The sequence below is a fragment of the Ceratotherium simum genome, chromosome 18 (assembly GCF_057802395.1).
Source record: "Ceratotherium simum simum isolate JZ-2026a chromosome 18, ASM5780239v1, whole genome shotgun sequence".
Classification (NCBI taxonomy): domain Eukaryota; kingdom Metazoa; phylum Chordata; class Mammalia; order Perissodactyla; family Rhinocerotidae; genus Ceratotherium; species Ceratotherium simum.
In genome coordinates, this window is record NC_141917.1 from 58,341,118 (window position 1) to 58,368,043 (window position 26,926).

Genomic DNA, 26,926 nt, shown 5'->3' on the forward strand with positions numbered 1-26,926 from the left:
ACAAATCAAAATAAGGGACATTCTACAAAGTACCTGACTGGTACTCCTTAAGACTATCAAGGTCATGGAAAAAAAAGAGACTAAAGGAGTCAGCCTGGTGGCATGGTGGTTAGGTTCAGCGCACTCTGCTTCAGTGGCCCATGTTTGCGGGTTGGATCCTGGGCTTGGACTTGCACCACTCGTCAGCCATGCTGTGGAAGCGACCCACATGTAAAATGAAGGAAGATGGGCACAGATGTTAGCTCAAGGCCACTCTTCCTCAAGCAAAAAGAGGACGATTGGCAACAGGTGTTAGCCTAGGGCCAATCTTCCTCACCAGAAAAAAAAAAAAAAGAGACAAAAAAAAAAACCCCTGAAGATCAGGAGCCTAAGGAGACATGACGACTAAATGCACTATGGGATCCTGGCAGAGAAAGAAGAACCTTACTGCACATTACACTCGTGTTCACTGCAGCGTTCTTCACAATCACCAAAAGGTGGAAGCAGCCCAAGTGTCCATCAGTGGGTGAATGGATGGAAAAACATGAAATGGATGAAAAACACCGTGGAATATTACTCAGCATTAAAAAGGAGTGAAGCCCTGATACATGCCACAATGTGGATGAACCTCAAGGACATCATGCTCAGAGAAATAAGCCAGATACAAACGGACAAACATTGCATGATTCCATTTATATGAGGTACCTAAAATAGGCAAATTCTTAGAGGCAGAAAGTAGAATGGTGGTTGATGGGGGCTGGGGGGAGGGGAAATGGGGAGTTGTTATTTAATGGGTGTGGAGTTTCAGTTTTGCGAAATGAAAAGAGTTCTGGAGGTGGATGGTGGTGATGGTTGTACAATAATGTGAATGTACTTAATGCCACTAAACTGTACTCTTAAAAATGGTTAAAATGGTAAATTTTATGTTGTGTATATTTTACCACAATAATAAAAAAAAGATTACCTGGGATAAATTTGGTTATTAAAACCAATGCTTGGACACAGGTAAAAATTTGCTTGTACTCATGAAAATAAAGGAATCAAGAATTTAAAAAGAGGGAAGACATTATGGGGAAAAGTGATGAAATATTCCAGAATATTCCTGAATAAAGTCTGGAGTTTAGTTACTAGTAATGTACCAACTTAACTTCTTAGTTGTGATATTTGTGCTGGGTTATGTAAGATGTTAATGTTAGGGGAAGCTGGGCGGAGAGTCTATGGAAACTCTCCACATCATCTTTGCAACTTTTCTGTAAATTCAAAATTATTTCAAAATTAAAAGTTTATTAGGAAAAAAAAGAATCTGTAAAAGAATGAAATATGGCTGGAGCTGGGCTTTTCAGTCAGCTTTCAATGACATCAAGCTGGCTGACTGTGGACTACTACTTCAGGAATGTGGCTAAGCCGGTGGCATTCCACACTCCCATTCCCTACAGCCTAGAGGATTTTCTTCCCAGCCACTGTGAGTCTTGTTTTTTGGTGAGGAGTTTGGCCCTGAGCTAACATCTGTGCCCAGCTTCCTCTACTTTGTATATGGGACACCACCACAGCATGGCTTGATGAGTGGTGTAAGTCCGTGCCCAGGATCCGAACCTGCGAACCTCAGGCTGCAGCAGAAGCAGAGTGCTCGAACTTAACCACTTTGCCGCCAGGCCAGGCCTCACTGTGAGTCTTGAAGCTGGTGCTTTTAATGCGTGTGCATGTGTAGGCAATGAGAACATGCCAAGAGCACTTGTGAGATTCATCTTGATTTTAGAGATATTAAAACGTGGAACAAAATGTGTATCTTTTTGGAAATTAATAAAAGAAACCTTAACTAAACTGGCTCCGGAGGGCCTGTAGGGGGCGCTCTCACCCCCATCACACCATCAATTACACCAAACAGGAAGAGAGTTCGCTTGCATCTTGGACAGGAAGTAAAACTACTTCACTACTGAAGGAAGATTTCTCTCCCCACCCAGCAACAGCCCAGCCAATGGGAAATGGTGCAGCTTAGCCAATGAGAAACACCGCAACCCAGCCAATGAGAAATGCTGCAGCCCAGCCAATGAGAAACACCACAGCTCCGCCAATGAGAAACACCACAGCTCCGCCAATGAGAAATGCCGCAGCCCAGCCAATGAGAAACACCACAGCTCCGCCAATGAGAAATGCCGCAGCCCAGCCAATGAGAAACACCACAGCTCCGCCAATGAGAACTACCACAAGTCAGCCAATGAGAAATGCCGCAGCTCAGCCAATGAGAAACACCACAGCTCTGCCAGTGAGAAGCCAAGTTCCCAATGAGAACTGTCATTTTCTCCCAATGGACTTTCCTTTAGAAGAGCCCCTCCCTACTCCCCCTTTTCCTCTATGAAACAAGTTCCCCTCCATTCTTTCAGAATTTGCCTATGGTTTGCCATAGCGTGCACGCTGGAATTGCAATTCTTTTGGCTATTCCTGAATAAACTAATTTTGAGATAAAATAACAGGCGAATTTGCTTTTTAAGCTGACACTTTGAATGAATGAGAAGCATACATTAAACTTTTACTTTGAGATAATTGGAGGTTCACATGTAGTTTTAAGAACTAATACAGAAAGATTCCGTGTACCCATTACCTAGTTTCCCTCAATGGCGATATCTTGCAAAACTCTAGTACAGTATCACAATCAGGATATTGACATTGCTACACGAAGGATACAGAACAGTTCGTCCTCACCAAGATCCCTCTTGTTGCACTTTTATAGCCCAAACCCCATCTTGTTCCAGCACACAGGCAACCAGCAATCTGGTCTCCATTTCTATAATTTGGTTGTTTCAAGAATGTTGTATAAATGGAATCATACAGTATATAACCTCTTAATATTGGCTTTTTCTTTTTCACTCAACATATTTCCCCAGAGATTCATCCGACTTGTCAGGTGTATCCCTTTTTACTGCTAAATAGCGTTCCGTGGTACGGTTGTGCCATTCTCTTGGACCAATCATCTGCTGAAGGCCGTGTGGGTTGTCCCCATTTGGGGCCATTATAGATAAAACATCCATTACAGGATTTTGTGTGAACATAAATTTTCATTTCTCTGGGATTGCCCAAGAATGCAAGTGCTGGGTCATATGATAGTTGCATATTTCATTTTTATTTTATTTTATTGTGGTAAGAACACTTAATGTGAGAGCTACCCACTTAACAAATTTTTAAGTGAACAATACATTATCATTGGCTATAGATACAATGTTATCCAACAGATCTCAAGATCTTATTCGTCTTGCTTGACTGAAACTTTACACGCCTTGACTAATAAATCCCCATTTCCTCCTCCCCCAAGCCCCTGCCAACTACCATTCTACTCTCTGCTTCTAAGAATTTGACTATTTTAGATATTTCACATAAATGGAATCATGCAGTATTTGTCTTTCTGTGACTGGCTTAGTTCACTTAGCGAGTGTCCTCAATGGTTACCATTGTTGCATGTTGCAGAATTTCCTTCTTTTTTTATGGTGAGGAAGATAGGCTCCGAGCTAACATCTGTTGCCAATCTTCCTTCACTTTGTATGTGGGCTGTCACCAGAGCATGGCTTGATGAGCGATGTGTAGGTCTGTGCCTGGGATCCAAACCCACAAACCCTAGGCCAATGAAGCGGAGTGCATGAACTTAACCACTAGACCACTGGGCCAACCCCCCTGGAATTTCCTTCTTTTTAAAGGCTGAATAATATTCCATAGTATGCATATACCACATTTTCTTTATCCATTTTTCCACCGATGGACATTTAGGTTGTTTCCATATCTTGACTATTGTGAAAAACGCTGCAATGGACATAGGAACGCTAACATCTTTTCAAGGTCCTGATTTCAATTCTTTTGGGTATACACCCAGAAGTGGAATTGCTGGATCCTATGGTAGTTCTTTGTTTAATGTCTTGTGGAACCTCTATTCTGTTTTCCACAGTGGCTGCATCATTTTGCATCTCCACCAACAGTGCACAAGTGTTCCAACTTCTCCACATCCTCGCCAACACTTGTTGTCTTTTGTGTTTTTAATAATAGCCATGCTGATGAGTGTGAGGGGGTTTCTCATTGTTGCTTTGATTTGCATTTCCCTGATGATTAGTGATGTGTGGTATTGTTATTATTATGGTTCTAAGTTCTAGATGTTACAAGAAGTATTGTTGCATATTGTTCATCAAAATAAGGTGGAATTGATCCATACAAAGACAAAATTAGTTTATATATACCATGAAAAATTTCTTGGAAATACAAAAGAAACCATCATTAAGCTGGGGTGTCAAAGAAGCAGCCTCTGGTGGCAGCTTAATAATTGTAATTAGGGCTTGTTGAGCCCCAACACAGCACCAGGCCACCTTGCATTCCCTCAACCATGTCAAGCTTACTCTGGCCTCAGGGCCTTTGCACTTGCTGTTCCCACTGCCCGCAACTCTCTTCCTGTCAGCTATTCCCTCATTTCCTTCCAGTCACTACTCAAATGTCACCCTGTCAGAGGTGCCTTCCTTTCTCAATCTGTATAGCCCACCCTCATCTTTCTCTATCCCTGCCCTGTTTTATGTTTCTTCCTAGAACTTAGCACTCCTGACTAATTATGTATTTATATGGTTGCTTGTGCACTGGAGTGTGAGCTCCATGAGAACAGGGACTTGGTTTTGTTCACTTATGTATCCAGGACCTGGGCTGGTGCCTGGCACACAGTAGGGCTGCAAAATTAATTGTTGATGGAGGGAGACACCATGAAATCACGAAGTGTCTGATGGGGTGGGGCACAGGAACCTGGACTTCAACCGTGAGGCAATGGAGAGCAAGGAGTTCTTTTTAATTAGTTTCATTGTTGCCTTCATTTAAAATATGTATTTATGTGCAATAAAGTTAGTCCTTTTTGGTGCACAGTATTACGACTTTTGACAAATGAATACAGCCATGTAACCAACCTGACAGTCAACATATAGAACAGTTCTATCATCACCCCCAAATTCCCTTGTTACCCCACTCCCAGCCCCTGGCAACACTTGATCTGTTTTCTCTTCTTATAGTTTTACCTTTTTGAGAATCATCCAGGAGGTGGCCTCTTGGGTCTGGCTTCTCTTACTCAGCACAGTGGATTCGAGATTCATTCACGGTGAGATATCAATAGCTCATTCCTTTTTTTGTGTGTGTGTGTGAGGAAGATCAGCCCTGAGTTAACATTCATGCCTATCCTCCTCTTTTTGCTGAGGAAAACCGGCTCTGAGCTAACATCTATTGCCAATCCTCCTCCTTTTTTCCCCAAAGCCCCAGTAGATAGTTGTATGTCACAGATGCACATCCTTCTAGTTGCTGTATGTGGGACGCGGCCTCAGCATGACCGGAGAAGTGGTGCGTCGGTGCGCGCCTGGGATCTGAACCTGGGCGGCCAGTAGCAGAGCGTGCGCACTTAACCACTAAGCCACGGGGCCGGCCCCCTCATTCCTTTTTATGGCTATGTGGTATTCTGTTGTATGGACAGACCATGGTATGTTTATCCATTCCCCAGGTGAAGGACATTTGGGTTGTTTCCAGTTTTTGGTGATTATGAATAAATCTGCTATAAATGTTCATGTACAATTTTTTGTTAAAAAATTGAGATATAGTTCTCGTACTATAAAAGTCACCCTTTAAAGTGCATAATTCAGTGGCATCTAGTACATTCACAGAATTGTGCAACCATCACCACTATCTCGTTCCACAACATTCCATCACCCCAAAGAAACCCCCTCCTCGGCAGCAGCCGCTCCCCCTCCCCCTCTCCCCTGCTTTCTGTCTCTCTGGATTTGCCTATGCTGGACACTTCATATAAATGGAATCATACAATATGTGGCCTTTTGTGTTTGGCTTCTTTCACTCAGCAAGGTTCCTCCATGTTGTGGCGTGTGTCAGAGCTTCATTGCTTTTTATGGTTGAGTGATATTCCATGATATTAACATACTGCATGTCATTATCCATTCATCCACTGATGGATATTTGGGTTATTTCTACTTTTTGGCTATTGTGGATAATGCTACTATGAACATTCATGCATAAGTTTTAATGTGGACATATATTTTCAATTCTCTTGGGTATATACATAGGTGTGAAAATTACTGAGTCATGTGGTAACGCTATGTTTAGCTTTTTAAAGAACTGCCAAATTGTTTTCCAAAGAGCTGCACCATTTTTCATTCCCACAAGTAATGTATGAGGATTTTAATTTCTCCACATCCTCATCAACATTTGTTATTTTTTTTTTTATTATAGCTACCCTAGTGGGTGTGAGGTGGTATCTTATTGCGGTTTTGATTTGCATTTCCCTAATGACTAATGATGTTGAGCATCTTTTCATGTGCTTATTGGCCATTTGTATATCTTCTTGGAGACATGTCTACTCAAATCCTTTACCTGCATTGTTTTGTTTTAATAGACTTTATTTTTAGAGCAGTTTTAGGTTCACAGCAAAATTGAGGAAGGTACAGAGATTTCCCATCTATCCCCCTGCCGCCACATATGCACAGCCTCTCCCCTTATCAACATCCCCCACAGAGCGGTGCATTCATTATAGCTGATGAACCTATGCTGACACAGCATCATCATCCCAAGTCCACAGTTTACATTACTCTTTAGTCTTGGTGTTGTACATTCTGTGGGTTTGACAAGAGTATAATGGCATATACCCATCATTATAGTCTCATACAGAGTAGTTTCACTGCCCTAGACATCCTCGTTGCTCCAACGATGCATCCCACTCTCCCTTAACCTTCACCCACTTTTTACTTGGATTATTTATCTTTTTATTGTAGACTTGTAAGAGTTCTTTATAGATTCTGGAGACTAGCATCTTATCAGAAATCCATTCTGTGGGCATGTACAGGGTTTCGGTGCACATAGGTTTTCATTTCCCTGGGGTAAATATGCAGGAGTGGGACTGCTGAGTCATGTATGTTTAACTTTAAAAGAAACTGCCAACCCGTTTTCCAGAGCGGCTGTGCCATTCTGCAACACCACCAGCAATAGGAACAGTTCCAGTTGGTCCACGTCTTCGCCAACACTCTGTATTGTCAGTTTTTAAGGAAATCATCCTCAGGAACCCTTTAAAGCCTGATCATAGTCACATTTTACAGATGGCTTCACACACTTGGGCAGAGGATGGCAGCTGAGGCAGAGTCCAGAGGAGCCTGCTGACAGGAACTGTGATGGTCCAGGCCAGGGAGAGGGAGGAGGGAAAGGAGAAGACAGAAGCGTAGTTCAAGGAATTTGGAGTGTGGGGCTGGGAAAGTCTGAGCAGGAGAGGAAAGTGGAAAGAGGTGAGACTTGGAACAAGAAGGGCATGGTGGGCCGGCCTGGTGGCACAGCAGTTAAGTGCGTGCACTCTGCTGCGGTGGCCCAGAGTTCGGATTCTGGGCGCGCACCGACGCACCGCTTGTCAAGCCATGCTGTGATGGCGTCCCATATAAAGTAGAGGAAGATGGGCGTGGATGTCAGCCCAGGGCCAGTCTTCCTCAACAAAAAGAGGAGGATTGGCAGATGTTAGCTCAGGGCTGATCTTCCTCCCTCCCCCCCCCCAAAAAAAAGAAGGGCATGGAACGCCAGGCTCAGGGCTTTTGAAACCAAGATGTTCTACCCAAGAGGATTCTGGGTCTTAATAAGGTTGCCACTTGCTATGTTGTATCTATGCTTTGAGGATGCATGGTGCACACTAGCATGTTAAAGGCTCTGACAAGTCCTGCAATAAAGAACTCTGGTGTTATTTAACCCACTGTTTCTCAAACTAAGCCCATGGATCTCTTTTCTCCAGCCGTAACATCCTCCTCCTCCTCATCTCCAACGCACACCTCATCTAGCTTGTTCATTATTATGCTCCCACAGCCTAGAATGGGCTTATAGCCAATGGCCAGTTTTTTTTTTTAATTGTATTAATGATCTCTTTAGATCTTGAGAACAACTCTATGAGATAGGTACTAATACAATTTCCGTCTCACAAATGAGGCTCAGAGAGGTCAGATGACTTGGCCACACAGCTAAGGCCACACAGCCTGTGGGTAGAGAACTGGAATTTGAGCTGGGACATGCTCGCAGCCTCTCCACCATCCTGCCCATCTCTGGAAGGCACCTCACATCCCCAGAGCCACACCCCCGGCCCCTATCTTAGTGGCAGATGTGGTCTCCCCACTGAGGGCTGCCCTGTGACCTCCTGCGGTCCTTTGTGCCCTGTTGGCTGTGGACATACTCGGGCTGTTGCTCAGAGAGCTCGGCTGTAACTTGAATCTCGCCTAGGCTGGGGGTGACCAGGTGGGTGGGCGGGTGACAGCCAGGGCAGAGAGGTTTGCCCAGACACTGGTGCGTGGCAGCCTGGCAACCCGTGTGGCCCTGATGAGACTGGGGGCTTCCAAAGCGTGTTCCAGGGCTGGCGGTGGTCCCCACATGGGCAACAAGCAGACAGTTTTCACTCAAGAGCAGCTGGAAGCATATCAGGTAGGGGTGAGGAGCCGGGCTCTTGTGGGTTTGGCAGCCTCGGTTTCCTGGCCTGAGAAACGGGGACAGCATCCCTTCCTCCGGGCGTGCAGTCAGGACGGTTCCCTGCGCAGCTCTGAGTGTGGCGTCAGGCGGAGGCGGGCGTGGGGCTGAGGGAGAGGACGGAGGCCCCCGAGGCAGGGCCTGGGCCAAGCCAGCATCTCTCTCCGGCAGGACTGCACTTTCTTCACAAGGAAGGAGATCATGAGGTCAGTCTGGAGGGGAGGGAAGAAGATCTGGAAACAACTTTCCACACTAGCGGATTTGCAGTTTGACAGGGCCCGGTACCTCACAGCGGTTAAAGCACTACTGGGGGGATTGCAGGCCTGGTCAGTGGACGGAGGCAGAGCTGGGGAGGCTGAGTCGTCCCGTCTCACCATATTGCCACACCTCTAGGCTGGGCTTGGGCTTTCTCTAGGGGTGGCGGGGAGCCATGGAGAGTGTGAGAGCTGGGCAGAGACAGGTCAGCGTGTTAGAAAGGTGCCCCTGAGGCCAGTGGGAACTGGAGGCTGGGAACCTGGGGGCAGGGCCGGGAGCCAGCTCTGGGCTGTGGGGTCGGCATCAGGTGAGGGCGCCGGGAGGCAGCCTGAAGCTGCTGCAGTCCCTGGCGTGAGTGATACAGGCATAGGTGGGTGTCCCACGTCATCGCTCGGCCCATGGAGCCATTGTCCGGAGGCCCCGACCCATGAACTTGGAGTCGTGAAACCCAAGCTGGCAGGGTTCGGCTGCAGAGTGATCGGGGCCAAGGCCCCAGTTGTGTGGGCATGGGACATCCATTATTGATGGGCACAGCTCTTAGCAGTGAGCCCCATTGTGTGGGGAGGACAGCTCACAGGGTCAGCCTGGCCCTCACGATCGGATTACTGATGGGGAAACTGAGGCTTGGACAGGGGCGGCTGCCTCCGGCTCTGCAGGCCGGCAGAGCCCCAAGAAGTTTCAGGGCTGACATTTCATCTGTCCCAAGCTTCTTACTGGTCAGGTCAACTAATTGAGGCTCGGAGGGGACGAGGGACATGTTCAAGGCCACGCAGAAACCCAAGCCCAGGCTGGGCCCTGAGGAGATGCTGACAGGGACTGGGTGAGCAGGACTGAAACTCCTGACACCTCTCCTCAAGTTCCTTGCCATCAAATGACCCAGGGACGCCCGACTCCTTCAGAGATGGTCCCTAGCAGCTTGGGGACCTCTGATTTCTCAAGATGATCTCTACAAGGCTGCTGCTCCGCATGCCCCCAGTGAAGATAGGATGTCACCAGGTGAGGGCATTACAGTGGAGAGCTGGCCTCACAATCTAGGTAGTGTAGGTGGCATTTGGTGTTTTGCAAAATGTCTTTCGTTCACCCTTAAAAAATCCCTGAATATTAGCCTTTGTCTCTGCTCTGCCCATTGAGGGAACCCTGCCTCCCACTATGGAGGGAGAGAAGGGAAGTGTGAAGATGGGGGTCTTTAGAAGCAGGGTCTTGCTGACAATGTGATGATGTCCAGAGATTCATAGATCTGCTCAGATTCTCTGAATGCTCCATGTGAAATGACCTCGCCTTAAGCACCCTCCCTTCTGTCATCCCCATCTGCCTGGTAACCTCCTACCCAGGCTTCAAAGCCCAGCATTAATGCCCCTTCCTTCAGGAAGTCCTTCCTCCTCCCTGGCTTGCTTTCCCTAATCTAGTCTCCCCTAGCTCTGGGTCCCTCTCTCCACCTTGACCCTGTCCCCAGGGGGGTAGAAGTGCCTGTGTCTGGGTCTGTGCCTTTGAAAGCTGGGCCCAGGGCTGATGGCCCTTGGGGACCCAGCATCCTTCAGTATAGAGTGAGCTGCTGCGAGAGTGAGAGAGGAGGGACAAGTCCCCCGCTCCCGTCTCCCAGCTCTTCCTGCATTTCCCTCCCTATACCAGGCTCTTCTATCGCTACCAGGACCTGGCCCCCCAGCTTGTCCCTCTGGACTATACCAGCTGCCCCAATGTGAAGGTGCCCTACGAGCTCATCGGCAGCATGCCTGAGCTGAAGGTATGCCTGGGCCATGGGGCAGGCAGAGAAAAAATAGTAGGGATGCCCCTGCTGCATTCCTATGAGGTGGGTGCTGCAATTATTCCCATTTTACAGATGAAGAAACCGAGGTTCAGAGAGGTTGAGACACTTGTTCATGGCCACACAGCCAGGACATAACAGAGATAGGATTCAAACCCTGGGTTGTCGGGAAGATGAGATGAGATAAAGCAGGTGAAGGGCTCAGCACAGGGCCTGTCGTTTTGCAAGTACTCAAGTAACGTTAGTTCTTCTTTTCATAGTAGGAACTACTAAATACGGTTTCTCCTCAGCTGGATGTTTGACACATGGTTCGTGCCTTTGAAGGGAACTTGTGGGATGAGTGACTGTGAGTAGAGATTATTTTATCACAAGGGACAGAAGCCTCATTCAAGAGGGACAGAATGGGTTGCATCACATGAGCAAAAAGTCCAGGGGCAGGTCTGGCTAACGTCAGGCACGGCTGGAACCGGGGTCTCTGAGGACGTGCTGTGAAATTTCCCTCTGTCGCTCAGCTCCTCCCAGGGCGAGGCTTCCGCCTCACGCAGCCTGTCCTCTTGAGGTAGTGAAGGGGGGCCCCAGCACCCCAGCTTTCCTCCCGTCAGCTCTGCATCCAGAAGAAAGCAGGTCCCTCCCTCTCAGTTTTTCAGAAAACAGCCCAGGGCAGCCTCTGATTGGCCAGTTTGAGTCATACGCCCACCCCAGAGCCAATCACAGTTGCCAGGTGAATGGAAATCTCTGATTGGCCTCACCTGGGTCACGTGGCTGCCTCTGGAGCTGGAAGCAGGGTCAACGCCCCCAGACCACGGGGGCAGAGTGTGGAGTTGCATGACATCCTCTCTAGGGTCCAGGGGAGCGAGGGGGTCTTGGCAGGGGTGCTTGGAGGTTCCCAGGGAGTAGGTGCTGAGAGTGAGACCATGTGGAGCCTGTGGGACCCTGCTCAGGGGTGGCTTCCATGCTTCCCGGCCCCAGGACAACCCCTTCCGCCAGAGGATCGTACAGGTCTTCTCTGAGGACGGGGACGGCCACATGACCTTGGACAACTTCCTGGACATGTTTTCCGTGATGAGCGAAATGGCTCCCCGAGACCTCAAAGCCTACTATGCTTTTAAAATTTATGGTGTGTGTGGGGCCCTGGGGTGGGGGCGTGGGGGTGGGAGGTGGGAACAAGTCCAGGCCTTGGACCAGGGGCTTGCGCTGCCATCACAAACGTGTCCCAAAAGCCTTCGAGGCCCTGCATGGCCCTGTCTTCCACCCCACCCCGTACCGCCCAACCTCGTCCCCCTGCTCCCTCCATCCAGCCGCGCTGGCCTGGCTCCTCCTCCAGCACACGAACAGGGTTCAGGGCAGGCCGCCCCAAGATGTGCCACTCTGGTATGTGGATTATTTGGAGCTGAAGACAATAAAGGCTCAGAAGACTCTGAAAGAAACTTTGACCCCACCCCCACCCCACTAACTAAAATAATTTAAGATAAAAGGCCTGTACCCAGGACAGGCCATCAGAGTAGATAACTCTGGGTATCGATAGACTGGGAGGGTCCTTGCTAAGCCCATTCTTATCAAAGTTCTGTTTACCAAGCATTTACATTTATAAGGGAAATCTCTATTTGTAAAGGTATCTCCCTCTCTGTACTGGGAAGAGGGGGTAAGACCTCATCTCTAGAAACTGGTCAATGCAGAGGGCAAGGCCTTAAATCTGCATATTAACCTTACTCTTGTTTACTGTGCTTTTCTGGTCATGTCCCATAGCTGACTCTCCCCACCCCCACATCTTCCTTTGTCTTTAGGTGAAGAGGGTATTTAAGATGAGAACCTCCACCATTTTGTCGAGTTACTCAGTTTCCCTGGTCTCTCCCACATATACATGTTATAAAGCTTTGTTTGATTTTCTCCTGCTATTCGGTCTCATGTCAATTTAATTTGTAGCCAGGCAGAAAGGACCCAGAGTGGGTAGAGGAGACTCTTCCTCCCCTACAACACCAAACTCTTTCTGCCTCCAGGCCTTTTCTCTGCTGTACCCTCTGCCTGGAACACCTTTCCCCTGGCTCCTTACCCTGAAGTTGAGGTCAAAAGTAGTCCCACCCAGGGTCTCTCTCCAGCCCACATCCTATGTCTCTCCTGGCATGAAGCAGTGCTGCTGAATTTCCTCTTCAGTCGTCTGTTCCCTTCTTATCAACTTTCTCACTGAGTAGGCCACGGGCAGTGACAGCGTCTGTTTTGTTCATCATCTGTCTCCCGTGCCTGGCACACAGTAGGTGCTCAATGAATACTTGTTGAATGAAAATGTATCCTGGTGCCTGGAACACAGTAACCACACCATAAACACTTGTTGAGTGAATGAATGAAAAACAGTTACACATGCCTGACATATAGTAGGTGCTCCATTAATGCTTGTTGAGTGAATGAATGACCTCCCAGGAGGTCCCTGCCCAATTCTAAAGCAAGACCCAGCTTTCCCCCCAAGGTCTTTGTTTCCCTCCAGTGCCTCAGTTTCCTCCCCTCTGACATGGGGACAAGTGTGCTGGCCCAGCCTGCCTGCCACCTGCTGTCTCCCCACCCTACGTCCCAACCTGTCCTGCTCTGCAGACTTTAACGATGACAACTACATCTGTGCGTGGGACCTGGAGCAGACGGTGACCAGGCTGACACGGGGGGAGCTGAGCGCTGAGGAGGTGAGCCTGGTGTGCGAGAAGGTGCTGGACGAGGCTGACGGGGACCACGACGGGCGGCTGACCCTGGAGGACTTCCAGAACATGATCCTGCGGGCGCCTGACTTCCTTAGGTGACACTCCTTGCCGCCCCGCGCAACCTGGTTCCACAAGTGAAAGGGGAGCTTACGGAGACAGTTCACAGGCTCCATTTGTGAAAGTTCCTCCATTCATTCATTTGTGACCTTGGAGAACTTTCCCAACCTCCCTGGCCTCAGTCCCTGCATGCTTAAAGTGGGGATACTTAGGGACCCCACGGAGACCTCCTGTGAGTGGATGCAGCTCTTTGGGCAAGTGGAACACGGCTGGACTTCAGCTCTCACTTGCCTGAACATTGTGCAGTGAACAGACTGTACAACTGTACTTGGCAGTCCTGGGGAGAATCAGAGCCCCCACTGTAGGGCTGATAGTGAAGGTTAAGTGAGTAAATACAAGGAGCAGTCTGCCACCTGTTTTTGTACCTCCCATGAGCTAGGAATGATTTTACATTTTTAAATGGTTGGGAAAAAAAAATCAAAGAATAATATCACTCCACGACACAGGAAAGTGACATGAAATTCAAATTTCTGTGTCCATCAGTAGTTTTCTTGGCACACAGCGATGCCCATTTGTGTACGTATTGTCTGTGGCTGCTCTCGAGCTACAAGGCAAAGTTGGAAATATCAACGATTTGCCCCTTGACAGAACGGAGTTGGCTGGCCCCTGAGTTAGCATGTGGAAAGAATGTAGAGCAATGCATGCACACAGTAGGTGCTCAGTAACTGTGTGCTATGGTTGCTGCTGTGGTTATTACCATTGGTGGGGTCCTGGCGTGCACAGGGGCCTCCTTGCTCTCCCCAGAGAAGTGCGGCTGTCTCCTGGCAGGTGTGACAACAGGATGGCTTCCGAACCGCTGACAGCACCCTCTGTGCGTCTGCCCCGCACGGTCGCCTCCTTGGCCCTCAGTACAGCCCCATGAAGGAGGGACAGCTGTTACCCCATTTTACCGGGGAGTAAACCGAGGCACAGAGGGGGGCAGCCACCCACTCGGAGTCCCACAGCAAGGCTGGGTGGAGCCGGGGTGCAAGCGCCAATTCAGAGAGATGTGCTCTCAACCCCTGTGGGGAGCAGCAGCGCCCGGGCTCTCTTGAGGGGTCCATGTCCCCACATGGCTCCCCGACTGCCCTGGGCCTCCAGGCCGAAGTGTTGGGGAGGGGGACAAAGGAAAGTTGCCCTCTGCCTGATGTCACTGACTCCGTTCCTCTCTGCACACAGCACCTTCCACATCCGCATCTGAGGGCACGGCGGAGGAGAAGCCAGGCCACAGGAGGGCGGCGTGACACTTGCCCTACTGTGAAATCCAGTCTTCCTGGGCTCTGGGAATAAACACATCACTGAGTCACACCTGCTGGGAGGACTTGTTTTCCACCTTAAACCTGGTGGATGGCAGGAGGGACGCCTGAGATCTCACCTCTGTCCTTGCTGTGTGACCCTGGGGGTGGCTATATCTTCTCTGGGCCACATTTGTACAAGAAAGGGGCTGACTTCTAGATCTCTCTCCACTGCAAGGCCTGAAAGTGCCTTGCTGTGGGTCTCAGTGGGCAGAGATGAGGTACAGAGATCACGCACATGCTGCCCCACCCCAGGACCCCTCAAGGCCAAACCCTACTCCCAACTGCTCGAGTCCCCTCTTTTCCCTCCATCCCTGAATTCCTCAAGGGGACTGAAGCTTTAACTCCTTGTTGATCCATTACAACTGCCAGAGGAGGCCTTTGGGGAGGGGGGGTGGCAGGAATGTCATTCACTGAGGCCGGCACAGTACTTTACAGTTGATGAAGCAGCCGCCTCTCTGCCATTGCATTGGCTACCAATGACATCCCAGCAGGCTGGCCGAGGAGCAGTCACACTTCATTCCGAGGGAACAGAAGTGACTTCCTGAGGCCACACCTCAAGTCGTCTGCAGGGGCAGAACTGAGCCCGGGCCCACCCCACTCCAGAGCCCCCACAGCTGGCAGATTTGGGAAGCCCCGCACCCACTCTACCTGCGGTCATCCTGGGGGCCCGGTCTGCGGCCCCGGTCAACGCAAGGAGTGGTCATCCCTGCAGCCAAGACCAGCCCCCAGGGACCTCCCCACACACCTCCACTGTGCATCATTTCTAGGGCACCACTCCCACCCTAACCACCATTTATTAAGCACCTACTGTGCACCAAAGCGCTGGGTTTTACACGCAGCCTGCCGGGTCATCCCAAGAAACAGGGAGTGCTCTCCTCCCCGTTTGCCAGATGAGGAGACAGGCCCAGAGATGTGTAGTGACTCACCACAGTCACACAGCCCTGCGACCTAGGACTCCCTCCAGAGCCCGGCCCAACTCCAGCCCTGGGCCACCTCTCCCTTTGTGAAAGGCAGGGGCTCCTGTGCTGCTCCTAAAGCTGACGGCGGGGTTGGGGGTGCTTCCTGCGCGCCAAGCCCTCCCTACGTCTGCCTCCTCTCTTTCCTCTCTGTCATTTGCACGAGAACCTGGGGAGGCATGAGTGAGCACGCACTTGGAGTTGAGCCTGGGAGCAGGGGATGGGGGAAGGGCTGGAAGTGAGTGGGCTTCAAATCCTGGCGCCGACACCCCATCGCCCTGTGACCTCAGCCACGCCTCTCCTCCTCTCTGAACCTGTCTCTCCTTTAACATGTGCAGAATGAGCCTACCTAACGGGCCCACTCAGAGGCGTAAAAGAAATAACGAACGTGGAGGGTCTGGTGCGGGGCCTGGCATACAGCAGGCGTTCCAGACCATTGCTGTAACTGGTTATTATTATTGTTATTCAAATAACCAGGTCACACCACTGACCACTGCAGGGACCAGACTCAAGCAATATCTTTATTGCATTTCTCAGGTTCCTGAGGGCTGGTGGGCAGTGGTGGAGAGCAAGGGGTCTGGGTGTAAGCAGCCCCCGGCAGCGAGGGTCCCTGGGCCAGGGCAAACCTTCTCTCTAGCAGTACCCGGGGGCGAAGGGCGGCGGTGGGCAGTACTCCTCGGGGAGCCAGTCCTTCTGGGCTTCTGCCAAGTCCCTCGGCTCTGGTTTGGACACCCGTGAGGACAGGGTCCTCAGGACCACTTGGTGCCAGCCCCCGACACTTGGGGTCACCTCGCTCCAGCTAGCCGACCTTGAGGCCTTCCTGGAGGAGTCACCTCTATCTCTCAGAGCCTGGGGCACAAATGGGTCCACGTGGGCGTTAACCTCCCAGGCCGCGTCACCCGCTGGGGCCCGCGTGCTGTGGGTCCCTGGGGACCACCCGGGGTCCCAGAGCGACGACAAGCTCGTGGCCTCCAGGTGGGATTTCAGCTGCTGCTGGACCCTCTTGCCTGTCTGGGGGACGGTCTTGAGGTTCTTCCAGAGTTTCCGGCAGGCCTTCTCAAGAGGAGCCTTCAGGGGACAGGAGGAAGTGGCTTCCTCGGTGGGCGCTCTGTGCATCTCTGCCGACGGCGTCCTTTCCTTTGGCCGATGGAGCAGGACGGGCTTTGCGGAGGCCTGAAACAGAGAGCAAGTGAGCGGGGGCAAGCTTGCCCACCACACCTCGGAATCTGCCCCAGAAATCGGGACCCGGGTCCTACCCAGATGCCCTGGGGCCCAGAATTGTCTCCGAGTGACCCTCCAAACCTGACCCCCCGCCCCCTCCTTGCCATCTCAGTAGATGGCTTTCCTATCTCCCCAGGGGTCAGCAAATGCTTTCTGTAAAGGGCCAGAGAGCAAATATTCTCAGCTTGGGGGCCCGTCTCTGCTGCTGTAGGGCAACAGCGGCCAGGGGTCGCAGGCCCGTGAACGAGCGAGCCGGCGTCCCAATAACACTGCGTGGACACGGCAATGTGCGTTTCAGCTGATGTTCATGGGTCATGAAATAGCATTTTTCTTTGGTTTTTTTCAACTATTCAAAAACGTAAACACCATGCTTAGCTCGACGGCCACACAGGAACAGGTAGTGGGCCGCACGTGGCCCTCGGGCTATAGTTTGCTGACCCCTGATCCGCCCAGGTGTTCAGGCCGAACACGTCGTGTCGTTTGTGCCAGGTGCTGCCGGCACCTCACCTGCACCCCTTCCCCGAGCACGGCAGCACCCCGGCCCCCTCCCCAACGTCACAAGTCGCAGACCAGAAGGGCCAGAGAACTACAGTCTCCCAGGAGCAGCGCTTGACCAATGACCGAAGGGAGCTGGAGGGTGAACACCCCGGCTCCCTCACCTGAGGAGGGATAACCGACGAGCACGCTCCGCGCAGTCCCAGCCTTCCAGGGGGACTGAGGACCGCGGGCCCCCAGGCCCAGCGCTTACTAACACAGACTTCACAGGCTGCCGCTCTCTCCCGTCGCGCTTCCCTGCTCTCCCAGTGGCCCCTCCTGGGATCATCTCCCCAGTAACGGAGGACAGGGGCTCAGACCATGACAACGTCCCTCTGCCTCTCATTTACCGTCTCCAAGCCATCAGCAGGCTCCCTTCTAAAACGTCCCAAATATCCACTTCTTTCTCTATCCCCAGGGACCCCCTTCTGGGCCCTCCCATCCGGACACTGCCTCTGCCTCCTTCCCGCCACCTCGACCACTGCCCCCAGACAGCCTCTTCTGAAGCCAGCAGCCACAGGCAACATTTAAGCCCCTCAGTCTGATCACGCTCACACTCCCATGGCTCCGTGGCACACCTGGAACAGAGCCCCATCTCCTCTCCCTGGCCCTGAGGCCCTGCATGACTGGCCCCTGCTGACCCTGACCCTCACCTCCCAACAATCACCCTTTTGCTCACTCCACTCCGTCCACACACTGGCTTTTGTTGTTCTTCTGTTTGTCAAGCACACTGAGCCTCAGGACCTTTGCACATGCCGTTTCCTCTGCCTGGAATGCTCTCCCTGCATGTGTGTGTGTGTCTGGCTGCTCTTCACCCTGCATGGCCCAGGTCTATGCCACCTCCTCTAGGAGGCCTTCCCAGACTGTTCCCCCCAAAACTAGACACCCACCGATGTCCATCACATCAGCCCATTTCATTTCCATTACTGTCAGAACTTCTCTGCCATGTGGAGGGCCTGGAGGGCACTTAGGCCCCGACCCAGGGGCCCCTGAAGGTCCCATCAGCCCTGAGAAGCTGGGTCCATTCATTTACTCTTTCCTCTACTCCACAGATTCATTAGTTGAGCACCTTCTGAGAACGTACCAGGTCCTCCCTGAGGGGCAGAAAAGCAGAGGTGAACAAGCCAGATAGACTCCCAGGCCTCCCAAAGCTCACAGCCTGATGGGGGAGGCAGACAGGAAACATGGAAACCCATAAATAAACAAGACTTCAAATTGTGAAAAGTGCTCTGCAGTGAATAAATAGGGGGATGTGATGGAGAATGCAGGGGCGCTACTTTAGGTGTGGAGATTGGGGAGGAAGACACTTGAAGAACTGAAGAAGCCAGGCATGAGAAATCTAGGGACAGAGCACACAGCATGTACAAAGGCCCTGGGATGGCACCAGCACGTGCAAAGGTCCTGAGGTTAGCTTGATGTGTCCAAACAACAGAAGGAATGGCAGAGAGGGTGGAATTGGGCTAGAGATGGGCAGAAGGAGGAGCTGAGGTCGCAGCTGGGATTTCAATCTCCGTGCCTTGGGAAATCACTGGAAGGTTTTAAGCTCAGAGCTACAGAATCCAATCTTCATTCTAGAAAGTCTCCTCTGGCAGCTGTTGGCCACCTCTGCTCCTCCCCCTCTCCCAGGTTGGAGGTGCCACCTTTCCGTCACATACCTCCCCAGGTGAGGCCACGGGACAGGAGGGGGCATTCTGATGTTTGCCGGGGCCGTGGGCAGGGCTGGCGGCTTCTTCAACCAATGCGTTGGAGTAAAGGAAGAGATCCTCGTAATCCACATTTGCTGGATCCTTCTGTGGGGCAGAGGGGACCTGCAGCTCACCCCCAAGGAGGGGAACAGGGATGGGGCTGGGGTCCCGGACCCTGGAAGTTGGGGCTCAGGGGCTGCCCCACCCACACACCTTGTAAGGAAGCATGCCCGCCCACAGCAGCTTACATGGGCTAGACCCTTGCCCTGAGCCTTATGAAGAAACTCCTATTCCCGTAGATCAGCCAGGTTACACTGGCACCTGAAGCGCTCGTGGTAAAAGAGCATCAGCCAGGGGAGGGACTAGGGCAGGGCCGTGGGGGGACAGCGCCCCCGAGAGCGACAGAATCACAAGAGGCTGAAGGGGGCGGTGGGCGGCTTGGCCCCTGGGAGGGCGGCTGCAGCTCACCCGGGGCCGACCCTCACCTGCCCACAGGGCTGTGTCAGCCACTCCCCGTGAAGCCGCCCTGGCTGCTGCTGGTGGAAGGCGACCAGGGCGTCCAGCGAGGCATGGGCCCTCTCCTCCCCCGGGATCACGAAGCTCCCGTCATCCAAGAGCTTCACCATGACGTGACGGCAGCAGCTCCGGGCTCTGCGGAGACACCGCCGGGGCTGGGACATCCCATTTCCCCTCATTCTGTCCCCTTCCAGCCCTTGAGCTGGCAGCATCAGGGCGGCAGCCTCACAGCCCAGGTTCTCACATAGGCTTCTCCACGCATTAGCCACAGGATACTTGGTAGGTGACTAACAGCCCCATGCCTCAGTTTCCCCGTCTATAACATGGGGCTACTAAGGCTGACCTCTTGTGAAGATGAAACAAGCTATTGCAGGTAAAAGCTTAGCTCGGTGCCTGGCCAGGGGAAAATGACCAATAGAAATGATGACAATGAAAATCTGAGTCAGGTCCCAGTCTAAGGCTGTGTGCCCGGCACACAGCCGGTGCTCAATAAATGTTCTCTTAATGAATGGATGCATTTATTAATGGCTCATTATGTGCTTACTATATCTTATTTAATCCTCACATCAAGACTCGGAATTAATTTTAGCAGTCCTAAGTTAGAGATGAGGACTTTGAGGGAGGCACACAGAGGTTGAGGACCTTGTCCAGGGTCACACAGCATGTAAGTGGCAGAGCCAAGCCTTGGACTGTGTGACTCAAGGCCTAAGATTTTCCCACTGGAGGTAACTTTGTAATGGAGCCATTGGGTTGTTTTATTCCTTTGGCCTGCAGGCCTTTTGAAAAGTAGTTTGTGGTGCTGAATCCTCTGAGATGTCAGATCATGTTTTGAGGCCTCAAGGTGCTGGACTGCTGTGAGTTCCCTAATCCATCCCCCTGGGTGGATGCAGAGAGTTGCCAAGTAGATGGTGGAGGGGACAGGGGATTAGGGGAAGGGCGGTAGCCACTCTCGGGCCCCCAGCAGTCCCTGTTCTCAGACACACGATCTCAGGTACCACCAGCCCCATGTCTGCTGTTTACAGCTGGACCTGCAGCCACTCACTCTTCAGCAAGACTCTGCCAGACCCTCACATGAGTTGCTCTCTGAGAAGCTGTGGTGTGAAGCACCCCTTGCCCCTCCCAGGAAGCGCCCGAGCCCTCCTGCCCCTGCCCCGGCCGCAGCCCAGGCCTTACTTGTAGGAAAGCGTGTAGCCCACGTGGCTGTGGCTGACTCTGATGAGGAAGCATCCCAGTGGCTGTGCCTCCAGCAACTTCTCCGCGTCCCTGGACGGACACACACAGGTGGGGATGGCTGAGGTCCAGCCGCCAGCGTCCTGGCCAGACTCCTGGTGCGCCAGGCGTCCCAGGACTGAACGTGCCACCTACGGCCTTGCTGACCCTGGGCTGTTTCAGACCTTGGGACAGCCAGGGACAGGGACGTCCCCCCAGAGGGGCACACAGCCTCTGACGACCTGACCGCAGGAGACCTGCTCCCGTCCCCAGTGCCTGGAACCCCCCAGGCACCTCTGCGGGGGTCAAGGCGCCAGCGGTAACAGGGCAGGAGCTGTCTCAGACGCATGAGAGCTCCAAAGCCAGCTGTGCTCCTCATTAGCTGTGTGACCCCTGGCGGGGCTGGTCCCTTTCTGACCTGCAGCTTCCTCGAGGGGAAAGCAGCCCCTCATGCCCAGGGCTGACATGAGAACAGATGAAATGTGGGTGCCGGGCGCGTGGGAACAGCTCCCTGGCGAGTGCTCACAAAGCATCCACTATTGTCACTACGGTTATTCACTGTGATTGTTACTACTGCTATCTGGGGTTCAGAGAGAGGAAGGTGGCCTTCATGGGACAAGATGGGAGCCTGTGACCCACGTTGTCCAATACAGAGGCCACCGACCACGTGTGGCTGCTGAGCACTTGAAACGTGGCTGGTCCGAATCAAGATGTGCTCTCAGCATGCAAAACCCACCAGATTTTGAAGACTTTGTACAAATAAAGGGACTATACCGTCTCGTGAATGACTTCTGAGTACTGATTACACATGGGAATGACAAGACCTTGGATATACTGTACTGGGTTAAATAAAAGACATGATTAAAATGAATTCCACCTGTTTCTTTTCACTTCTTTTACCATAGCTACTAAAAACTTTAAGATTGCAATGTGTGGCTCACATTATATTTCTATCGGTGTGCCCCAGAACTCAGAAACGTGCCCAGTTCCTCCTCTTTGCGGCTGTCACAATGTTCTCTCAATTTCCCACATGCAGAAGGCGGCAATAAGTGTTCTTTTTCCCTTTCATTTAGAGCCAGGCCCTGGGGGTGGCTAAGCAGGTGAGTTTGTGCATGTCCTCAGAGCTCAGTCTGATGTAGCAAGTGCATGTTGGCTACCTTCTCGCTGCACAGAGGGCAGCTGTTAGGGACTGTACTAAGAGGGGTTCTGAGGCTGCAGGCTGCCAGCATTGATTGGTGATGCCCGGTGTGCATGAGCGGGGTAAGGGCCTGCCAGATCTCTATGCTAGACAAAGCTGAGGTCCAGAGAGGGGAAACAACTTGCCCAAGGTCACACAGCAAGGAGGCAGGATTCAAGCCCAGGACTCCATAGCTCTTTTCACTCTCTTCACCCACTGAGCTGAGCTGAGCCCAGAATTCTGCAGTGAAAACCTGCCGTGGGCGGTGGGATAGACAAGGAAAGAGGGGAAGGGCAGGGTGGAAGATGTGGGTGTCCTCACTCTCTCGAGATGGCACCGTGGAACCAGGCAGGGACCCCTCCTTGGGCCAGCTGGCCCACCTGTGTCTGCACGAACCAGTCGAGTCGTGGGGGCAGCGGCGGGGGCAGCTTTCCGGCCTCTGTCATGGCTTCCTGGGGATGGTGACCTGGGGCAGGAGGGAGGAGAGAGAGTCAAGTCTAGTCTACCTCCCATCTTTGCTCTATTCTTGCAGCTCATGGTGCCTCCTCCTCTGAGAAGCACTCCAGGCTGCTCAGGGCAACAGACTTGAAACTGGCTTGCGTTTCGTGAGCAGCTACTATGTGCTGGCACTGATGTGCATTCATTCATCGACTCCTCCTGAAAATCCTCCGAGGATTTTTCCTTTTCCTTTTATTCTTGTTATGCCATTACTACAAGTGTTAGGAAGCTCCCTTTGTAAATATATGTATTTAAGTTTAGGAACTGAGTTTAAGTGTTAAGTAAATATCAACCTCTCTGGAGGGTGTGGAGATGGCACCATGGTAGGTGAATGAATGAAATAGCTGACACACGGTGGCACCACAAATGGCTGCCATGGTTCGTTCAACACTAGGGAGAGGTGGCCCCAAATGGTCACCTCTGCTAACAACGTTGCCACACGTGATGGCCACTGATGGCACACCTGTAACGTGTCAGGTGCAACATTAATTAACACGCGTTCTCGACAATCTTAAGCTGAAGATGCCACTGGACTTTGTGAGCCAATGACAGGGAGGCGGAAAACAGCACCAATTTGCAAAACAGTGTCAGGTCGGGGTAAAACCAGCACGAGGGTCATGCCCTGCTCGATTGTCCACTCGTGACCTCTCACTCTCACCCTTAATTCTCTCTCCAAACCAGAGCTCCGGCCCCCCGCTGGCCCGTCTAATATTTCAATATCGCAGAAGGTCGTTGTTACCAGGCTGTTTCCACAGGGAGGGGGCGGGTGGACAAACCCAGTCAATATTGACTCTCTCCTGCTAGAAGACAGATGCGAGCACGCCCTCTGGGAAGCAGCCCACAGGAATTCTGCAGCAAGTGACATTAAATACATCTATTAAGAAATGTTTAATAAAGCAGGGTGACAAAGCAATTAAGAGCCTGGAATCAGAGCCAGACAGCCTAGGTTCAAACCCCAGCTCCCCCACTTAGCCACTGTGTGTGACCTTGGGCAAGTCACTTAACCTCTCTGTGCCTGTATTTTCATCTGCAATTTGGGGATAATGATGATATTTAACCTGGGAAGGCATAGCTGGTACAGAGCTAAGCATTGTATAAGTATATAATAAATATTCATGAATCCAGTTGTGACTAAGCATGGGGTAATGTTTCCAGGCTTGTTCTTTTTTTCTACCTGCGAGACTTCCTACTTATCCTTCAAGACTCAACAAAAATATCCCCTCCTCCAGGCAACTTTCCTGCCTCTTCCCCTAGACAAAGCTCTGGCACCCTTCTCTGTCCCCCACCTTCCCCACCGTCCCTGCCTCTGGTCTCGCCTCGCTTCATGCAGCTGGAGTGTCTATGTCTGGTTCTGTCTGCTCCAGATCAGAGGCTTCTGGGGACCGGGGCCCAGGGCTAGGTTCTTTTGGATTTTTCTGAGTCCCCAGCATCATCTGGCACTGGGCAGGCCCAGAGGACGGTGCAGGGCTGTTGGCTGATAAATAACTAGCTATTCTTGAATAGATATGAATAACTACTCTATTTGCTGATGAATGAACCCACACTAAGTTTCAAACTCCTGACCCTGGCACTGGGACTTCCCTGGCCTCCTCTTCCCCCACATTCCAGCCCTAAGGACATCCTTGCTCTCTACCCAAAACAGATCAAGCTCTCTCTCCCCTCCTCACCTTCGCACACGCTGTTGCCCTGCCAGGAATGTCCTTTCCCCAAATCCAGCTCCACCTCCTAATGGTCACCTGCCAGTGCCCCCCAAAAATTCCTCCTGCCTCTCTGGTCCCCGCCAGCCCCATCCCTCCTTCTGGCCCAGCCGGGCCCCCATGCTCTGTCTCCTAGAGGGCCAGGATGGGGCTCAGTGAGCATGGGGCGGACACAGAGGTGGGCATGTGGCTGGCTGAGGGGCCCCCGCTGGGGCACGTACCTGGGAGACCCCTGGGCCCCGAGGCCCTGGCTCTGGCTGTGCTCGCTGCCTGCAGGAGCTTGTGTTTCGGTTCAGGGTCTGCACGTCAGCAGGGCGGGGCCACTGCCCCTGGGAGGTTCCTGTTTTCTTAAGCAGGTGGGCCCCGGGGGCGCGACCAGGACAACCCCAGTCGCCCTCTGTCTTCAGTCCAGCAAAGCTGCTGAGCTGCAGGTGGAGGGACACTCTTGCTCCCCCGAGACCTTAACAAGCCTTTAGGGAGCACCTGTTGTATGCCAGATCCTCAGAACACAGAGGTGACCCCAAGACAGGTGCTCCCGGCATCTATAGTCTAGCGGGCAATGGAGAGGAGGGAGAAATTATTAATGTCGCTGTTTCAAAGAGGACAGCCCATCAGGAAGGCGGGACTGGAGTTCAAGAACCCTCAGAGGGGCCTAACTGATCTGGAGGAAGGGGCACCCGTGTGGGTGGGAGTCAACTCGATCTATGGGGGGTGCACAGAGTGCTCTAGGTGGAGAGAACAGCACGGGCAAAGGCCCTGAGGCAGGATGGAGCCTCGACAGGCTGGGGCCTCACTGTGTGCACAGGACCACGTTATGACTTACTTTGTTAAAAAAAAAAAAAAATCACATTTAAAATGATAGTTTACGACTGCATTGGCACCAAGACCAGTGTAGCCTGGGCTGGATTCATTATTATATATTCATTTTTATTGGACTCAGTTTTTTCCTCTGATTTTAAAAAACTAAAGCGTTTTGGGGGCCCCTACACACGGCGTGGGCCCGGCACCTAGCGGATCCGCCGCCCCGGATGTGTGCTGGCTGACCTCCGCAGCACACGAGGAAACCACTTCCTCCTTCCCTCTCAGGCGGATGCGCCCAGATCCTCCGCGGAGCGGGGCCTTCCCGCGGGCTTATCGCCCCGGCCAGGCGGGCCTGAGAGCCTCCACTGTAGGCTCCCGCTGGGCCCCTCACGGCCCCGCTCTTGGGAGGGGGCCCTTATCTGGAGCCTGCAGGTCAACCAGGCCTGAGCAGGAGGCACATGGGGCTCGCCTTCTCACTCCCCCACTGTGTAACCTTGGGTGAGTCGCTCCACCTCTCTGGGCCTCAGTTTCCTCATCTGTGAAGTGGGCACCTAATGGCACTCCCTAGTCACGGGAGGATGGCGGGAGGGACAACCTTCAAGCAGGCAGCACGGGCTCGTCAGGAGTAACAACACCAGGACTCTTCACCGTGACTGAACCTGACGCCTTTGTGCCTGGCGGGGCGACGCGGGCTGGGGCTGCAGACCTCACCGGCCGGGCAGCCTCGGGCACTCACTTCACCTCTCTGACCCTCCATGCCCTCCGCTGCCCAGTGGGCTGGCGTCCAGCCTCGACGATGAGGAGCAACGTGCTGGGGAGGGGATCAGAAGTGCCCAAGAGACCTTGTCACTCAGAAAGCCTGGCCATCGGGGGTCTCATGTACGTGGAGCTCAGTCTCCAGAAACATGGGGCGCTTCAGCCCACCCCCCACCGGGCCCCGGAGGCTCCACCACAGGGCTCCGCCCTGATTGCCCTGACCTGCTTGGGGGATGTGGTCTCCCACAGACTAACGTCCCCGCTGAGAAGGTCACAACAGAATCACCCCCACCCCGCGGTGACCACAGTCCTCCAACCGACAGGTCCCCCCACCCAGGAACTTCCAGAAGAGGACCAGCAGGGACATAAGGGCTGGGACTCGATGGCCCCTGCCCACCCCCAACGTCAGCCCCGCCCCTCCGATCTCAGCCCCTCCCCTCTGGCGTCAGCCCTCCCCTCCGACGTCCGCCCCCCCTCCGACGTGAGCCCCTCCCCCTCGGATGTCAGCTCCTCCCCCTCCGACGCCGGCCCCTCCTCCCCGGCGTCAGCCCCTGCCCTCTGTATCAGCTCTGGGCTTCTAACTGGAGGCCTCGGCTAGTTAGTAGGACTTTCAGGGCCCCATGTGCGGTGGCTTTTGGGGTAGGCCACCACAATGCCATCTCAGCCCTGGGGATATGCTGGGGCTGTAGATGTCAGGGGTGGGGAAGTCAAGCTCTGCCAACGCTGGGCTTTATGCAGTTTTACGGTTCTGTGGTCCACGCTGCCTCCATTCTATTCATTCACTCATTCATTCCACAAACATTGATTGAGCTCCAACTGTGCGCACCATGCTAGATGCTGCGGATGAAGCAGAAGACAGGCACTGTCCCTGCCCTGCTGGAGCCCACAGTCGGTGGGGAGACATGATGCCAAGTCTACATGCAGGAAAGGCTGGCAGAAGAGGTGACGGCAAGGGCAAAGGCTCTGGGGTGGGAATGAACTTGGCACGCTTGAGCAGCAGACAACAGCCAAGGTGTTCAAAAGGTGGAAATAACCCAAGTGTCCATCAACAAATGAATGGATAAAAAATGTGGTTCTTCCATACAATGGAATGTCAGCCATAAAAAGGAGTGAAGCACTGACACAGTATAATATGATGGACCTCGAAAACTATGTGGCGTGAGAGAAGCCAGACACAAAAGGCCACGTAGTGTACGAGTCCATGTGCATGAAACGTCCAGAACAGTCAAATCCACAGAGACAGCAGATGGGTGGTTGCCAGGGGCTGGGGGAGGTGGGTGGGGAGTGACTGCTCATGGGGACAGGG

At 52.5% G+C, this 26,926-nt stretch overlaps 2 protein-coding genes across 5 annotated transcripts; one reads left to right on the forward strand and one right to left on the reverse strand.

Annotated features, from left to right (window-relative positions):
- The first annotated feature begins 8,382 nt into the window (after positions 1-8,382).
- CIB3 (calcium and integrin binding family member 3) lies at positions 8,383-14,473 on the forward strand. Of its 2 annotated transcripts, XM_004423004.2 has the most exons (6): positions 8,383-8,433; positions 8,647-8,681; positions 10,360-10,471; positions 11,462-11,609; positions 13,076-13,271; positions 14,452-14,473. In XM_004423004.2, exons 1-6 carry the CDS (start codon positions 8,383-8,385, stop codon positions 14,471-14,473), a joined length of 564 nt encoding a protein of 187 aa, XP_004423061.1. The 2 variants fall into 2 exon arrangements, with proteins under 2 accessions (XP_004423061.1, XP_087299175.1); XM_087443049.1 differs by lacking the exons at positions 8,647-8,681; positions 10,360-10,471.
- A 1,560-nt stretch (positions 14,474-16,033) lies between these two features.
- Positions 16,034-25,613, reverse strand: HSH2D (hematopoietic SH2 domain containing). Of its 3 annotated transcripts, none has more exons than XM_087443665.1 (7): positions 25,358-25,613; positions 24,951-24,959; positions 22,190-22,334; positions 20,656-20,745; positions 19,452-19,617; positions 18,937-19,071; positions 16,034-16,699 (listed from the first exon to the last, which is right to left on the reverse strand). In XM_087443665.1, the coding sequence occupies exons 1-7, from the start codon at positions 25,398-25,400 to the stop codon at positions 16,160-16,162; spliced, it is 1,128 nt and encodes a 375-aa protein (XP_087299791.1). In that variant the 5' UTR covers positions 25,401-25,613; the 3' UTR covers positions 16,034-16,159. The 3 variants fall into 3 exon arrangements, with proteins under 3 accessions (XP_087299791.1, XP_087299790.1, XP_087299789.1); XM_087443664.1 differs by lacking the exons at positions 24,951-24,959; positions 25,358-25,613 and adding exons at positions 23,106-23,215; positions 24,285-24,379; XM_087443663.1 differs by lacking the exons at positions 24,951-24,959; positions 25,358-25,613 and adding exons at positions 23,025-23,215; positions 24,285-24,379.
- Between the last annotated feature and the right edge of the window lie 1,313 nt (positions 25,614-26,926).